Source organism: Diadema setosum, chromosome 14 (genome assembly GCF_964275005.1).
Source record: "Diadema setosum chromosome 14, eeDiaSeto1, whole genome shotgun sequence".
Taxonomy (NCBI): domain Eukaryota; kingdom Metazoa; phylum Echinodermata; class Echinoidea; order Diadematoida; family Diadematidae; genus Diadema; species Diadema setosum.
The window spans coordinates 14,593,915-14,611,600 of NC_092698.1; the positions used below are offsets into that span (position 1 = coordinate 14,593,915).

At 38.8% G+C, this 17,686-nt stretch overlaps 1 protein-coding gene across 2 annotated transcripts; it reads right to left on the bottom strand.

The window, feature by feature from the left end:
- Positions 1-4,883: 4,883 nt before the first annotated feature.
- LOC140238136 (serine/arginine-rich splicing factor 7-like) lies at positions 4,884-14,677 on the bottom strand. 2 transcript variants are annotated; one of them, XM_072318071.1, is made up of 6 exons: positions 14,629-14,677; positions 12,842-12,926; positions 11,661-11,906; positions 10,562-10,771; positions 7,448-7,549; positions 4,884-6,513 (listed from the first exon to the last, which is right to left on the bottom strand). In XM_072318071.1, exons 3-6 carry the CDS (start codon positions 11,879-11,881, stop codon positions 6,498-6,500), a joined length of 549 nt encoding a protein of 182 aa, XP_072174172.1. In that variant the 5' UTR covers positions 11,882-11,906; positions 12,842-12,926; positions 14,629-14,677; the 3' UTR covers positions 4,884-6,497. The 2 variants fall into 2 exon arrangements, with proteins under 2 accessions (XP_072174172.1, XP_072174173.1); XM_072318072.1 differs by lacking the exons at positions 4,884-6,513; positions 7,448-7,549 and adding an exon at positions 8,635-9,234.
- Between the last annotated feature and the right edge of the window lie 3,009 nt (positions 14,678-17,686).

Below are 17,686 nucleotides of genomic sequence, written 5' to 3' on the forward strand. Positions count from 1 at the left end.
GTGACGTCAGGGATCACTCGAAGATTTGGGAGTGATCCCTGACGTCACTCCAAAATGAGTGAAAATGAACATTTTCACTCAAAATTCACTCCAACTTCACTCGAAATTCACTCTTTTTTGTATTCACTCTTTTAAGAGTGAATATTTTCACTCGATTTTTTTTAGAGAGTATGATATATAGACAGAGCATACCATTTTCAGAGGAAATCAAAGTTTATTTGATGAAAATCAGGTTTGGAATGACTGAAACATCCAAAAACAAAGTAAAACAAAGTGATCGTAATAAAGTGTGGGTCCCACACTTTATTAGAATTGCTCTTTTTTTTTATCTCAGCCATTCCTAAACCAATTTTCATCAAATAAACGTTGAATTCCTCATAGAATTACATGCTCTTTCATATTTCATGAGAGGTTTCTCATTATCTCATAAGATGTTCGAAACCTGAAATTAGGTCTCAGCCAAAACTATACGATCCCTTTAAGACTTTCTCCAACCTGGCCGATACTTGTTCATGTATATTCTTTATCTGCCTGGGTGAACCTGCTCCATGTTACATTTTACCTCTGTGCAATGTGCTGTGTTTTGAAGCTCCTTGGTGCGACAAGCGCGTGAACACATCACATACACCATACGGATGCCTGCCAAAAAATAAGTAAATAAATAAATGAATAAATAAATAAAATAAAATACATGAAAAAAAGGAGCCATTTCTAAGCAGCAAAAAATTGAGAAATGCGCGACAAAGCTCTAATTTCTTTATACATCGATGACAGTGTACCTTATGATTTCTATTTTTGTAATTTCATTACCTTGAAGCATCGGACTGTGAGTAAGTCCTGTGTTTGATCAGTCAAGTCCACGAAAGGAGCACGTAGGTAGATCCAGGGAGATAGATCGATGATGAGGGATGCGTTTCCGTAAATGGCGCGAAAAAAGAAATCCAGGCCAGTTATCTCGGCGAGCACATAATCACAGGGAGTCGCGGAACCACTGAGACATGTATGCTTGTTCCATTATACAATGATCCAAAGTACATACGATGGATAATACCGTAGACCCTATTAAATGAGACATCAAGACGGAGTCTGTCTCAAACTGGGTCTGCCTCTTGAAATATTGAGTTAGATGAATTTACTTCAAAGAAACTATGCAAAGCACAATGCACATTTGTTTCACTCTCTCCGATTATCATCATTTACAAGCCAAAAAGATGATCACTTCAAAACAAACAGGTACAATTAATTCGCAAAGTGATACACGCATTTATAAATTCTGCATGCAGGTCTATGTACAGCATGCATGCAACGCATAACACACGTGTGATCCTTCTTGTAGCTTGTTTTGAAGTGAACACTTCACAGCATCACAACAGAAATCACATTCTCGTTGATATACAGGGGGCTGGTTTTGCAGGTCTCTTTGTTTATACAGAATGTTAAAGCCTCCTGTCTATTGAACATGTTGAAAGGTCCATGGAGGCAGATGGTCTCAGCGAAAACTTGTTGGAACGTGATCGTGTCTTTATGCTTTTCGGGAATATTCTTTAATGACCATGTTTGGTGATAATCTATTCGCGGGGAATCGTCTGGAAGTTCTCCTTTCGTTTGTGTGTTGTGTCGCTACCTCTTGATGATTCACGACATCGCACACTGGACTTGTTGCGACGCGACTATTACACAGCGCGCGCCGATCTTTAATGACATCACCGCTAACCAATCGGACACGAAGCTACTTCCACGTGTACTAGTACAATGTACACCCATCCCTGATTAGCGACGCCGAGGACACGATTTAGGTCCCTGGTCGTACACTCCACAGAACTCTTTATGGTACACTCTCGCTCAAGGTAGCACGCTCAATGTACGAGTACTAGTATTGGGCGTAGTCTTATTGCGTGCGCTCCTATCTATGGTCCTATCCCATTGCGGTGCAGTTGTGTGTAAAGATATATACATATATATATATTTTTTTTTTCGATTTACGTAGTTCCTTAAAAAATAAATATGGCTTGGTAGGACGCCTTACAGGAGAATGAAACCCAAATACAAGTAGATTACCGGATTGCATCAATGTCTATGGAACATATATTATCAGAACTTGTTATGAGGAAAATCGATCAGTTTGGGTGCCGTCATCGCTGACATTTTGTGATGTCATGTACAGACGATATATAAGGAAAATACAGGTGTATAACGAAAAATTATGTCTTTCACTTACTAGCATTATGAAAGAGCACTTGACTTACCTCTTTCAGAAAGTAGTGGGAATAAGATTGTTAGTAACAATCAAGTCGAAGGAATGTGTAGGGTACTACCGTCATGAAAAATGACATATTGTGAGATTCTCATTTTTCTTAATTACTAGTAGTATATCAAAGTTCTACGGGGACGTCACAAAGTGTAGAATTCTTCTAATCCAGAGATGGAGGTCCTGAAACTCTTAACAATCCTTAAATTTTTCAATGTATATTGTCCGATTTTCCTCAAACTTCACTGACTTGTTCTACGATATTCTATCGGTATATTCGATCCACGTTTATGGGTTCGGTTGTTTTTTGTGTGTCTTGTGTGTGCAACTGTCAGTGTGTTCGTGAGTCAAAGCTCAAAGGAGGGGTTGCTTTTGATTGTACATGTACAGTCCTATTTTGTCCTTTCATGCAATGACCTGGACTCACAGCGGAACCTGGAGAGGCATGGAGGCAACGCTTTGCAGTTTTACCTCAACGACAACCCCCCCATGAACACCCCGGATGTGCGCAAGGACATGCTAGTAAACATTCACACACAAATTCATCCATGCTCAGTCCCATTCGTAAATGCAGATACATTGTATTAGTATAAGCCACAGCATACCCATAGAAGTCCCGCACTCTCCAGGACATAAACCCATTACTGCACTCTTTTACATAATCTGCATGACATGCTATTACAGGGGATGATCCCAACAGTTGGATGATCCCAATATTTCAAACCACTTGATGGCTTCTGATTTTGTGGAGTACAGTGTACTAGGGATTTTAGGGAAGGCTATCTTCATTTCGCATGTCAATGTGCTTGTACCATTACTAAAACAATTTTCCTTAGTTGTGCCACACTTGTTTCATTTATCTTGTCTGTCCGAGATTTGGCCTTCTATTTTTGTTTGTTGGATTGTTTGTTTGTTTGTTTGTTTGTTTGTTTGAGTTTTTTTTCCCTTGGGGGGGGGGGGGGGAGGGGTCATCAGACTTTACCTACAATATACTAGTAGGCCTACAGAATTTGTATACATTGCATGTTTGATGTTTCTCTACGATGTTACTAAAGATGAAATTAAATGGCAATCCAAAAGCATAGTTTTCAACAGGCAAGATTTCTTCATCCATTCTTCTATTAACTTATTTTCAAAAACAGAAAAGGTCACCATAAACATTGTGCTGTAGAAATACAGGTGTATTCTACAGACACTGAGAGTAGCATTTAAATAGGTACATCTACCATACATTCACACATGTATCTATCTTGAAAACCACTACAATTAAGCAGTCTATCAATTCCATTCACACTGTACATATCATGCCGATCATTCAATCTTCTAAGAATAGAGCAATGAAATCAAATAAACCAGTTTGCTCTCATTTTTTTTAAAGAAACAATCATTTATTACGACAATCACTCTTGCAAAGTACACTGTAGGTGAAACGCACATGGACTTCAATAATGCAAACACGAGAACATTAGAGGAATTAAAGTATGCTTCTTGGAATATAAGCAGTAAGCATGCAAAAAAAAAAAAAAAAAATCTACCAATTGTCTAAATTTTTTCCAGGACACATGAAAGTTGTCATGTCCTGATCACCCCTGGGATAACACTGGAAAAGTACAAGATGACTCTATCAAGACATGGCGCTGAAAATTAAGGACAGTAAACGTCACCTTTTTCAGATACCATGGAGACAACAGAGACTGACCCAATCTTGCAATTGCTTTCACTCGTTTCGAACAAGTGATTTGTAACTGATGGTATTTGCATTTCATGGCAGTGTTCACTTCTCTGCAGTCTACTGTGTCTGAACCTCAAAATGATGAAGCAGACTTTGAGAGAGACACTAACACTGTCCACAAAAAACATACATGTCAATGTGTATTATTAAAAAAAAACAAAAAAACAAAAAACGAAGAAAAAAATATATAAAAAATACACGGGGGGGGGGGGGGGGGGGGGAAATGGAATGGGTTGACTAGATTGTGTTAGAACCTGATGATTTGCCCAGGAGTCTACAAGTGTCACCTTTGCCACTGATAGTCCAGCAGAAAATCTATCACACTGTAGCATTTGCTTTGACTGGATATACATGTAGCTTCAATTTCAAAGCACTATCCATTCATTCCTTCTCCACTCCACCAGGATGCCCCCTCCCCCCCCCCCCCAAAAAAAAAAAAAAAAGAAAAAAAAAAGAAAGAAGACCTAACAAAATGGATGCTAGAGCCGTTTCTGGGTTGTCCTGCAGTCAACCTATAAAAAGTAATGAAACACCGTGTACATGTACATATTTACAAACCAAAATACATTGTACATAGGGGCAAAGTCTGATACAAATACACTATATTGTGCACGTGTCATTCACAAGTTAAGAATATTCTATTTCATTTACGCATCGTCAGTGTTAAAGTCCAACCTGCTTGAAAGTACAAGAGTTCACAATTCATGTTTTCTATGTGTTTGTTTGTTTGTATGTCTTTTGGGAGGCTCCCTGTGCTTCTATATTATCACCATAGCACACATCAGCAGCCTACAAAGGTAGTTGTATGTGATATGTATTCTGATGTCTTTGACTAAAAAATAAAAAACCACACAAAAAAAAAACAACAACAACAAGAAGCAATGCGGGGAAGCTGTAATCATCTACACTATGAGACATCATTTTTATTGTGGCAAAAAAAAAAAAGTACCATACATTGATTACAGCAATAGGTTATGCCAAATGTGGAAATGTAGTGTTCTATGCCTAGTCATCAGTAACGAAAGAACAAAAGGTTTATTCATGCCACAGAGCACCCAAAGATGACCATAAAGTATGTTCGCTCAAAGCAACAGTGCTTAAACTGTGCAAACTGTTAATGCTAGTACAAATCAACTCTCCTGTATTTAATAAGAAACAGTCTTTGAAGAAAATTTTAATTTCACGAAAGAAGTTCACTGGCAACTTTGGGTAGCTTCCAACAACAGACAGCAAATAAATGCACAAGTATGCAATGAAAAATGTTGATGAGAACAGTATGAAGTATCTGTAGTATCCTCCAAGCTATTGTTACCATCAAGGACACAATCTAAATGACAACGTTTTGACAGTTATACTTGTATGTAGAAAGCATCTGATATAACACACAAATATCACTGCTCAGTCAGCACTACAGCGTGAGAACCACTGTAGCTCCCACACGCTCATAAATATACAATTGTAGCACGTATCGCATAATTAGCTGCACGTGTAGAACAAAACTGCAACAGCTTCAAGCCAGGCTCATGACAGGACGGCACATAATGCCATTTGTTGCAGAGCCACATGGACATTAATGTGACACAATGCCTCCTTGGGATAACAACATGAGTTTGATCACATAATGAGGATGAACCAAAATTCACAAATCTTTCCAACTCTTCTACATCTTCTGCAGTTTTCAGGAAAGTAGATTGTCTGTAAAAGCCTTTCTTCTTTAGAGTACTCAACATGTTCTCAGACTAACCCAAGGGTCCTTTTAACGTTCATGGCTTATTCAAAGGCTAGTTAATCATAACAGTTAGAGATAGAATATAGCAATAACCACTGTTGCACTGCGAAACACATATGCATAAAAATAAAGATATGGCCTTTCACCAACTTCACGCGACATGCAACATAATGTTCCTACACACAGATAGATGTGGGGGAAAATGTTTATTGTGTTATAGGGTGTACAAAAACTGTGTCCTATGTCCACGTGTCCTCTATAAGACAGAGTACACATTGTACTGTGAATTCTCATATAATGTCTATTTGCATGGGGGGGAGAACAGGAAGAATATGTAGGACACTGTACATGATAATTAATCTTTTTCTGAGGTAATCAATACTAAACTGCCACTGATATGCATAATCATCTTTGTATCATGAAAAAAAGTACAAGTCGGAGCTCGCATTGGACATATGAAGTACATGTCAGGTATATATATCACACTTCTGGTATCTGATACTCAGAATCCAGTGAGATGGGTACAAATACATACATGCAAACATTATCAGATTACTGCATTTGAATAAACAAGGAGTAAACATTCACAAGAGAAATCTTGGTGCAATGAGCATACGTTATCCAAACCTAATTTGCATTTTGGCATAAACTGAACAGATATTAAAACTTTGTACATCAAGACTGATTCCTAAATTGAGAGAACATAAAATGTATCACCACGTCTGCTGGTGAGGTTCATCTGGGGACTTCACTCCAAAGTATGTACAACCCTGCAAACGTGAAGTTCACTAGGATCTGGAGCGGCTGCAAAGGGAGAAGGCGGGAGAAAATGAAAAATGAGGTTAGAGCATTTCATTACATATTTTCACTCCAAAAACATGAGCAAAGCTCATATCTTTCACTTGTCCATGCCATTAAAACACAGTTGTGAAATTTATTTCCAAGAAAGCCAACTACTTATCATTTACACAGCAAATACCCATGAGAACTCCCAAAATGTGTAATGCAATGCACTCTGACTGCATGTTGGAAATGACTGCAGATTACCAAATGCAAGTGATTTTCTTTAAATATTTAGAATTCTTCACTTGTGAGCTATGTGCAATAGTGACAGTCAATGCAAAACATAGGAGAAAAAAAAAATAATTGATGGCTACTAACCAAATAAGTTACTCAAACTACCACGGTATGACTCTGATCAGGTCCCATGCAGATATGATCATTATTACATAGCACATTAAGTTGAATACAAAGAAAATGTCTTAAGTTTATGATATTCACAGAGAAAATAACTGACCTACATTAATAACATCTAACATAAAAAACATGGCAAGGCAAACTCAAGAAAAAAAATGGATATGACAACAAAGATAAAGTTAACCTGGTGCAAGAACATTATGCTGGTTAATAGGCAGCTCAATAGCAGCATGAAAGGCCCAAATGTGTCATTGGCAACTGATGTTCAATTCACTTTACCAAAATGTAAATATTCCAGAGGACAAACCCAATTTTTAAAGTGCCACCTCATTTATCTTTACAAATACTGCTGGAATCTGGCCAGTAGGTCACAATGGTTATTTCCACACGCTATTTTCATGCTTGTCCAATATGATTGAAATGAAGCCAGAATAACCAGATTCTATTGACAGTGTGGGTACATTGCGCATGGATTGAGAGGCTATGGATTTGTGACTTTGTCTCTTAACCTCACGACCCTGGTGGCAGAAAAACTTCTTACCTCCTGCTACGGCTCCTGCTTGGGCTTCTGTACCGGAAGGGACTCCTTCGTGGACTGCGGCGGCGCGGGCTGCGTGACCTAGACCTGGATCGAGACCTGGATCTAAAGAAAAAGAGACATACAGACAATGTCATCTCTATTCACCATCTCAAAAATCTGTAACAAAACAAAACAAAACAAAACAAAAAGCCTTAAATCAAATGTCAGACTTTCCTCTTGGAACTCAGTCCTGGTAAGCGAGTTCAGGGTTAAATGTGAAGAAGGTCCTAATTACTTCAGCACAACCTGGTGAGCACATGTTGAAAGGATTACTACAAATGTATCTGAGCAGTTTTTGCGCATGTCATTTCTGTTTGTTTCATATCAAAAGTGACATGTGTATTCTCTCAAAACACATACAAGGATCAAGAACATGAATCAACCTCATGTAGCTGAGAATAGGGGAGACATTGCTTGTAACAATTTAAAAAACCTCGGTGATAAACCTTCGATGTGAGCCATCTCATATACAGCTTATTAAATTCGATGTTTGCAAAAGGAAAAAAAAAATCATTTTACTTATAGTTTCTGGCACTGAACTACAACTAACATTCTTCAGGATGGTTCACAATCATTGATGTTCTTTGCATGCTTCAAGTTGCTTACTCCTGCATCAATTAAGACGTGCAATATATTCTTCATGATAACTTCACAAATGAAAATTCTTCAAAATGATGCAGATTTTCCATGCCTTTCTGCTATACACATAAAAGATCTGTGAAATGAACTGTACTGTAAAATAAATTCATTCCAAAAAATTATGACATGCATAAGAAAAATTTCCTTTGCTTTAAATGTGAAACTTCTGCAAATGGAGTTAAACTTTTCTTCATTTCAAATTAGGAGATATGAAAAAAAATATGAATATAAATATTCTGCATGCAGGCCAAATGAGCATACTTGTGTATACTCTGCATCGACCATAAAGATTATTAGGAAATTCATACAATTTTACACTAAGTAAAAAATTTCTTTAAAATAATAAATGAAATTATACTATACAATACTTGTAATATTTTAAGCACAAAGCCTAAGTACACATAAGTTACAACTCCAAGATACTACCTGCATATTTCAAGAGCTGCAAAAAAGGTGACATTGATGAATTGGATGTGAGTGTTGACATGAGGAAAAAGAAGAACCATCATTACAGGTGTGCAGGGAAGACAAAAACAGATTGACGCGCTGGGGGAACTCTTAACTACTCTGCAGCCTCGATGACACAACTAAAGGCCGACTGATGGATGCCACACTGGTGGGTCGGCTGCCTTTATTCTACGGCCACTGACAAACCCTACAGGTCCATGTGGTGATGGAGAACGAAGCGTGCCTCTCCTTTCTTGTATAGGATTTGACCGACATGGGGGCATTGTGGGCTGACTTGGCTTAGTGGCCGAGATGCCCGGTGATGCCGGAGTCGCAAGAAAGCCTTTGTCGCGACATTACTTTTTACAGGCCCCAGGCCGGTTGAGAATATTTGCCAGCTTTAGATTTTGTATGTGGCAGGCTGTGATGTGCAGCTTTAAGAAGTAAGCGACGAAGCTTGTGAGAGGGTGGGAGGAGGTGCGAAAGCTGACCCACTGGCGGGGACCCTAATCATGTGACGCTCACGCATGTTGCTATCATCGGTGAGCCGAAAGTTGGAAGAGCGCATGGTGCTACATTGATGCTACTTTGTTGTTTTGCACATGAAGGATTATCAAGACGGAAGCAATGAGGGCTGTCAAGAGGCGCGAACAAGGAGGATCCTGGAGAAGTTAAGCATGAAGTTGTTTGTTCAATAACGATTTCCTTGATATGACAGCCCTACTCACAATGCAGATTGTCAATGAAAGAAGTGTCACACCTTACACCTTCCCTTCCAGAAATTAATGACATTAATTTATGGAACTACACTATTTATTGACACAACACTTTGCATTTGCAAAAAGTTACATTGTGAAGCAAAGTGGCTGCATTTCACCAAATACCATTAGCTTGTTTATCCCTCATTTCTGGGACAGTTTGATTAATCCTATGAGGAATGGTCACATGATTACAATGAATGATTTATTTTTTCTTTTCTGCAAAACAGAAAAATGAAAACTGAAATGAAAATCACTGCTTACCACTACACATAATCTGTATCAAAGTTAACTGAAAAATCATATAGAATTTGAAAACGTAAATCAAATACAAAAGGAGATGGAACACTATCACATTTCTTAATTTCAAACTTGTAATGCAGAGTATGTGACAGTTACATCAACTCTTATTATAAATAATGGAATGTACAAAGCTTAGTCAATCACAAGTATTTCATAAAATACCTACATTCAATAAATGCTGAACCCAAGCTGTTTCAAGACACTGATCATTGTTAGTTCATTTAATATCCAGTACAAAAATAAACCCTCAGCTTAATAAAAGGTACAGCTGACATGTTTGTGATGAAATGTTCGTAGTGTACAAATTCATGACTGCATGTTAAAAGGCTGGCATACAGTAGTATTGGTTGAGGCAAGAATTCAGCTTTAAACTTTTTGCAAGATACTAAGAAACCGCTTCAAGAAATTCTAAGAGCACACAATTCTAAGAGGAATTCAAGTTTATTTGATGAAAATCGGTTTGGAAATAGCCGAGATATAAAAAAAGAGAGTAAAACAAAGCAATCCTATTAAAAGGTGGGTCCACCGTTTGTTAGGATCACTTTGTTTGGATATCTCGGCCATTTCAACACCAATTTTCATCAAATAAACTTTGAATTCCTCTTAGAATTGTATGCTCTTTCATTAATTCATAAGAGGTTTCTTGTCATCTCAAGAAATCATTATAAACCCCCCCCCAAAAAAAAAAAAGAAAAAAAAAGCTGGAAACCTGAAGCCCCATCTTAATGGAAACTGTACCATCCCTTTAACTTTCACTCATATAAAATGAAATTTTTATATATAGTAGTGATGTCATTATCAACACAAAATACAAGGCGAATCTTTCACAAGTAAAATCAATCCTTTCTGTTCTGAAAATAGTTAATTCATAAATACCATCACATGGAGTAACTCTATACATGCATCTGTTGCAAACATGCATACTTACTCAGAATAACGTCTCCGACCGCCGCCACCACCACCTCTTCTGCGACAATCCCGGGCAAAGTGTCCTCTCTCTCCACACTCATAGCATCGCTCATTTTCCCTTAAAGGACCCCTGCGGCCGCCGTAAGAGTTGCCACGGTACCCACGGTCACGGGACCTCCGTGGCTCTCCACTGGACATCTCCACCCTGAGCCGTACACCACAGACGGTTCTGTACCAAAGACAGTCCAGATACGTGACCATGAAATTAAAGCAGGGAACAGTTTTTAATACATGCTTATAATGCAGGAACAAGCACACATAGGTAAAGGTGACATCAGTGAAGTCAAATGGATCTTCAAAATTTTGACTGTCGATACATGCTGTGTTGTTGTTGTTGTTGGTTTTTTTTTGGGGGGGGGGGTTCTTTTTTACTTTTGCCTTCACAAGCTACATAACAATACAATTATGAACAGCCAACAAAACTGTTGCTTTCTAGTGATCAAATCCATTTTCTGTGATCACATATTTACATGATCACATTTCTATGTATTGGTGGTGTAAGCACACCGCTTTTTAGAATATGTTTTTGTCATGATTTTTTTTTCCCCATTTGACAGTCAGCTTGACACTGTGTCTGCATATAAGAATGAAAACATGAAATCCTTTTGGCAATTAATTCAAATCAACTTATATGCACTGGATAAACTTACATACTTAGTGCATATGCTATCATTTCAAAGCACGAGTACAAGCATGGGAATTTCATATTTATCCCAAAAAGCATTTTATGAAGCTTCGGACACTGCTGAAACAAGATGCATTCATGCAATAGTGCAACTGAGTGTTCTACTAGTTAACAGTATAATTTCATAGCCACATAACCCTGTGTTTCACTAAACGCATGTAGAAAAAAAAATTACCCAAATTTCAGGAGTTATTCCCATTTTGCATGCTTGTATACTACAAGTAAAATAAAAATTTTCTGTTAAATTGATTCATACAGGTCTTCTTGAAGTAATACTTCTAGCAGAGAGACATTACTAGTAGAGATTCTACCACTCCACTGTCACTAAATTCTCCACAGTCAATGCTGGACACAATCTGGACACAATCCTCACCTGTCATCTAGGCCCTTGCAGGCATCGAGTGCATCTCTGGAATCTTCAAACATTACGAATGCAAAGCCAGGGGGGTTTCTGGCCACCCACACGTTCTTGACATGCCCATAGTAGCTGAATGCTTCTTCCAGTTCTGTCCGACTTGCACCAGATGGCAGGTTGCCGACATAGACCTTGCACTCCAGAGGGCCAGGCGAAGCACCCCTTTGGTATCTAGACATAGTTTCTAGTCCTGCAGTATACTTACTGTTATGGCAGAGAGGGAAAGGAAAGGATTATTGTACCACTCAAAAGACAGTTCGGTCCACATTGTCCCTTTAGAATTGTTCTGTGACTGCAGCACCATCAATTTACTAAATAAATACAGAATGAGCATGGATAGTTCATGGTGTGCTGTAGTGCTCGTGAGCTCTTCTTCCTGATAAAAAAATGTACAATGTCGTATGCATCTATGATTGAAGACATTTTGTTGAAATCATAGTAGAAAATATCAAGATGGCACAATATTATATCTAAAATAAAGAAGCACGAACAACAGGAGACACTACATGTGTAAGTGTAAAGCGATCCTTTGTTCCTATTGATCAGTAGGTAACAAACAAGACAGCATTGCTCTCAACACGCAAAACCCATTCCGCAAAATTGTGTAAATACAAACAGATATGGCACACATCATGCTGGGTGTATGCTGGGTGTATAACACTTTAAAGAGAAAAGAAGTTGATACATTCACATACCTATGGTACCTGTTAGGACTTCCACATAATGTCACCTACATTCAAATGGACCAATATCATAAAAAGTGTGACATTTTTTATGATGGCAGATCAAAAGGAGGCCAGAAATACTACATTGCTGTTTCTTTTTGTCATTGTTACAGGTTTTCTTCTTTTTTCTATGTCTTTTTTGTGTATGTGTGTGTGTGGGGGGGGGGGACATACACACATTTGTACAAGATATTAAATATAATAATCTCTGAAAAAACAGTTTCTTGCAGTATCTCTTCATCTCTCCTACCCTCTAGCCATCTTCCATCTTGTCTTATCTATTTCTCCTCTCCCCTCTCTTACTTAAACCATGGAGCTACAGTATGTTAGTAGCTCCATGCTTAAACTACCCGGGTCTGCTCAATCACACTCATAACAGACATACCCGGTATCTACATTACATTTGTGGCTTACCTTAACTAGACTGAACACCAGATGTTTGGATCTCTCAGTGTTTGATCTTGGGTTCTTCTCTGTCTGGTGGTCTACCAGTATGTGCCTGCCAAAGAAAGTTGATGATGCACATAAACTTTACCTGGAGATATTTTGTACTGTGGAATTAACTTCTTTACCAGGCAAACTACCCTCTACTAGCTACTTGGAGGGTCACCGGCAGTGGTAACAAATGAAACACCTAGGTGCCTACTCACCAAAATGCACACATTATTACCAGGTTTCACTGTTCTAGTGTAATGATCCAGTGCAGTTGGTTTATGACTAGAATAGAAACAGCATGGTATGGTGGGGTGGCTGCATCAGTTACAGTGCATTGTTTAAAACTGCACAAGTGTCAAGCGTGTAAGCGATCACCTTTCTGCAAGTCTTGACATTGTCACTGAACAGCACAATACCCAAGAAGGCAAGAAGTGCAAGTGAAAGCAAAGCTTGTAAAAGGAGTGCATAACCGGCAATCATGCACTTACATGTATCACTCAGGCATCAGGCATCGCGGCTTCGACAGCGTGTGTTCCGGTACTGTGTGCATGTGTGTGGGATTTCGCGTTGGGATGCGCGATGTAGAGTGTGTTTGTGTCAGCCAGCATGCAATGTGTATGTGTGCGCATAATGGAAGCACTATGGTATGCCACACCATTGCTCCCATCCACTGCCCTTCCCTGCGCGGCATGATTGGGCAGAAACAGGTGCGGCAGGGTGCTGCAAATGATGGCACACAATGCAACGCAACAGTGGCAAAATTTTGTCCTTCATCTGTGATTTTTAAATTAATAAATGAATGGATACTGCATTAGAATTTTATATCTTAAGCAGGGATATCTAATTACTCTATTGTGCAGCTCGCAGCTGCAGAGGGCATCAAAGTCTACTGTCCTTGGGCAAAATTATTCCGTGAAATAATACTAGGGGGGAAAATCCACAAAGTTCTTATCTTGCTCCGTCAGTGTGTTAAAACACCGTACCGTCTACACTATTTAGTATTAATCGATTCACGGGCAGCCACTACATGCAGATGCACACACATACACACACAAGCCTTGTCGCCTGCGCGGGTGGTTGACTTATGCCAATTGCGATGCGGCGGTGGTGGAGCCTGGCGGATGGATGAAGGAGGCGTAAAAAATATTTGTGATTGTTGTGGTTAGCTACATAGTAGAGTAGGATGTTAAAAAAAAGGAAGCTTTTGCATAGGCTGTAGCAGACTTCTTCACACTTAGGCGGCAGAATTCACAAAGAGCACTCGCGAGCGTGAGTGAACCCAGGGCATAACCATAACCTACACTGTTGAAAAGTGAGTAGCGTAGCTGACGTTACGCGTTAGTTCGCTGACAAATTTGAGTAGGGCCTAGGTCTACCCACCACGGCCACCTACTCTATCATCACTTAATTATCTAGAGGTGGGGAACTCCAATTACACTGCCTGCACCTGCCTCATTGCCTTATCAGACAACACAATTGCATTTAGTTATGAACTTATTGGCTTGGCTTGCATTTACTATTTAGACTCATCAGAGCCTTCAGTTCACTCAGCTCAGTTCCACTTGACTTGCTTGGCTTGGCCTGGTTGGGTTGCAATTGGGACACATCTTTCATTGTCTTTGGAGTTCTTTCTCAGCGTTATTCAACATACTGTACACTTCTACACCACACTTCATATTATTCAAAGAACATCAAATTATTATGAAGGTATTTAAGGTATGAATAATAAGTAAATTTATGTTACACAGCAAAAACATCCGGCTTACCTTCTCTTTTCACACAACCATGCTGCACTGGACCTAAAACAGTTGTTAGTTGTAATGCGTGTGATGCGTTCACGCTCGCGCTAGCGCTGTGTAGTGTGTATGAACCGCACCAACGTACTTTGTACGCAGGTAAACTACACGTTGTGCACGCTTACAATCAGGCACCCGTATGTACGTAGGGCATGCACGCTGGGAACATAAGCTATCCCAGAATGCACTAGAACTTATAGCCGTCAGTCAAGGCATCCTGGCTGGTCTGTATATTTCTTTTTTTGTTTATAAAATGAGGAGAAGTCTATTCAGTACCCGGGTACCTAGTCCGCAGACTACTAGTAATATTGGGCATGATTACTAGTATATCATGGACCTATGCATCAATTGACATTCATCATTTCGCTAATTAATGCATCAGAGACTCCAACTCTCCCGTTCTCGACGGGAGATCTCCCGCCGAAAGCCCATTTTTGCAAAATCTCCCGTTCTCCCGCTTGAGATTTGATTTCTCCCGCCCTGGCTCTGTGTCTCCCGGTGGAAAGGATTTCTTACTTACTAGGTATTGCTGTCGTATGTTGAAAAAATAAGCCTTAGATAGCACCAGAGAACATCTATAGAACCCTAGGAAATTCGCACACATCAACTTGGAGTCTCCCGTTTGCTAGGGGTTTTGGGCGGGAGAATCTCCAGATCAAATGGTGCTTGGGGTTGGAGTCTCTGATGCATGCCTCTACTGTGTCAAAAGTGTCACACAAACATTATTGAACATTCTTCCCTGCTTTGATCTCAAGCCAGAGATGCAAAACACTACGCAGCTTTGAAAATTATAAAACAAATGTGTAGAAGAAAATAATTGTCTTAAAACAGGAAAATGCACGTGCAGTTGTAGTATACGAATCACTGTCACGGCTCAGATATCTTCATTAGGAATGTGTAGATACTTCGAGAGAGAAGGATAACTATATAGCTCATAATAATTATTGATTCATAATTTGTAATTTCATTTTCCATCTTTTCCGCACATTAATTTTTATCCAGAGTAAAAAGATACAGGAAGGGAGCTGATATGATGTCTCACTACTAGGCACCGGGTGAGTTTTTTGTTTGTTTGTTTTTTTTTCTTCTTCTTTTTTTGCGGGGGGGGGGGGCATACTCTATATTAGAGAGAGACCGTATACTAGTATGGTATAATCATCATGGTATAATCATCATCTATTGCATGACATTATACTTTTGAGGAAGATTCGAATACTGAGAAAGTTAAAGGACAAGTTCACCTTAAGTTATGTGGATTGAGTAAATGCAGCAGTTAGGACACATCAGTGAAAGTTGAGGAAAATCGACAATATCCGGTTCAAAAGTTAATAATTTTTAAAGTTTCTGTGCAGCATTGCTGCATGAGAAGACTATACTTCTGTTTGTGATGTCACATATGTGTAGAACAATATAAAGAAAATATAATGATAATTCCACAAAATTTCATTTTTTTTTAAAGTATGCACATTATCTCGTCTTGTTCCTGACGTATAAAGGGTCAATATCTCATTATCATTATATCATTCCCCTGCCTCCTGAAATAAAGTCAAGTGCTCTGTTATTGGCGAGGAGATCAGTGAAAATATGTTGATTTTTCTTTTCATATTTCTATTCTTTTCATACTGTTCTACACAATTTATGTGTCATCACAAACCGTATAGTAGTACTTCTCAATCTCTATATAGCGATGGCAGCACTGAAATTTCAAAAATTTCTAACTTTTGAACGGATTGGGATTTTCCTCAAACTTTGTTTGATCATTTTCATCATTAATGTGTTCTACTAACTTTGCCGCAGTCACTCAATCCCCATAAAGTGAACTTGTCCATTAAGGAGTCAGGTGGTTACTGACCACTTCAGAATGTCAAGTCTTCAGCCAATTGTAACTTTGATTAGTGTCATCGTGCATAATGAAAATCGTTTAAATTGTCCGGCTGCATGTTTATATTTTGTCCATTCATTGGCCCATGAAGAAGGGGCTGAATTTGTTTAATCGAATGACCAATGGATTAGCAGGACTATAAATCCATTCTTAATCTTTGATGACTGTATCAACAGTTCAATTCAAAACTTTGAATGATTAATATCAAAGTGCATTGTCCCATACATCATAGATCATGCAGAGTGTTTGTGCGTGCAGTATAGTCCTATAATAATAGGCCTAATACTCGTGTGTTGCACAGTATTAACTTTGAGGCAAAGGGGGAAAATAAACTGTGATTTCATCAGAATCGGACAATCTATGTCAAAGGTATTTGTCCTGTTCACTCTTCTGTCTTTTGAATTTGGTTTGTAATTATATCTTTCAGAGTCATCATGAACAACGGACACGTGTCAACCTATATTGATACATCTGTCTTTTTTAATTATGTTTTATAAGGTACCTTATAAAACATAATTAAAAAAGACAGATGTATCAAAATAAGTTACTCATCGTAACGAAAATGGGAAGATTGATCAATGATTATTGTAAATAGGGTGACATTAGAAAGAGGAGATAATAATACTCTTTCCTGTTTGTTATGAAAATAATTTCAAGTCAATTATAGGAAGTTAATTTGAAATATAGATACAGCACCAAAGTTGTATCCTTTTTGTGCCAGCCATATGAAATGAATACAACTCAAACAGATAAATCGCAGTTTGAATTTCATCCATATTTCGAAACGGAGTTTGCAATTAATCAGAAGTTGAAACAAATCGCAAGTTTTATGACTGCATGTGCCTATGTACTTTTCAATGATTTATTTATTTTTGCGACTCGTCTCCACTCCTCGAAACAATTGAGGGCGCAATTCAAACTGGTACGAGTAACAGAGCTAGCTAGCTAGCTAGCTATCCAGCGCCACTCGGTCGGGGATCAACGTTGCATGCACCGCCTACGAGTACATCCTTACCGCTAACCATCACGCGTAATTTGCATTCATGCATGCAGAGCTCGCATAGCTCTGTTTATGTTGTGATAGATTCCGGCCGGCAAGCTAGGCAAGCGCAAGTCAGCTGGTAAAGTATTCCTTCTCGAGCAACC

Coding starts and splice junctions, on each gene's coding strand:
- LOC140238136 (XM_072318071.1), bottom strand. CDS start 11,881: ATGTCTAGATACCAAAGGGGTGCTTCGCCTGGCCCTCTGGAGTGCAAG. Junction 10,772..11,660: donor TGCAAGGGCCTAGATGACAG/GTGAGGATTGTG, acceptor TCTTTGGTACAG/AACCGTCTGTGGTGTACGGC. Junction 7,550..10,561: donor GGTCGGAGACGTTATTCTGA/GTAAGTATGCAT, acceptor CTTTTTCTTTAG/ATCCAGGTCTCGATCCAGGT.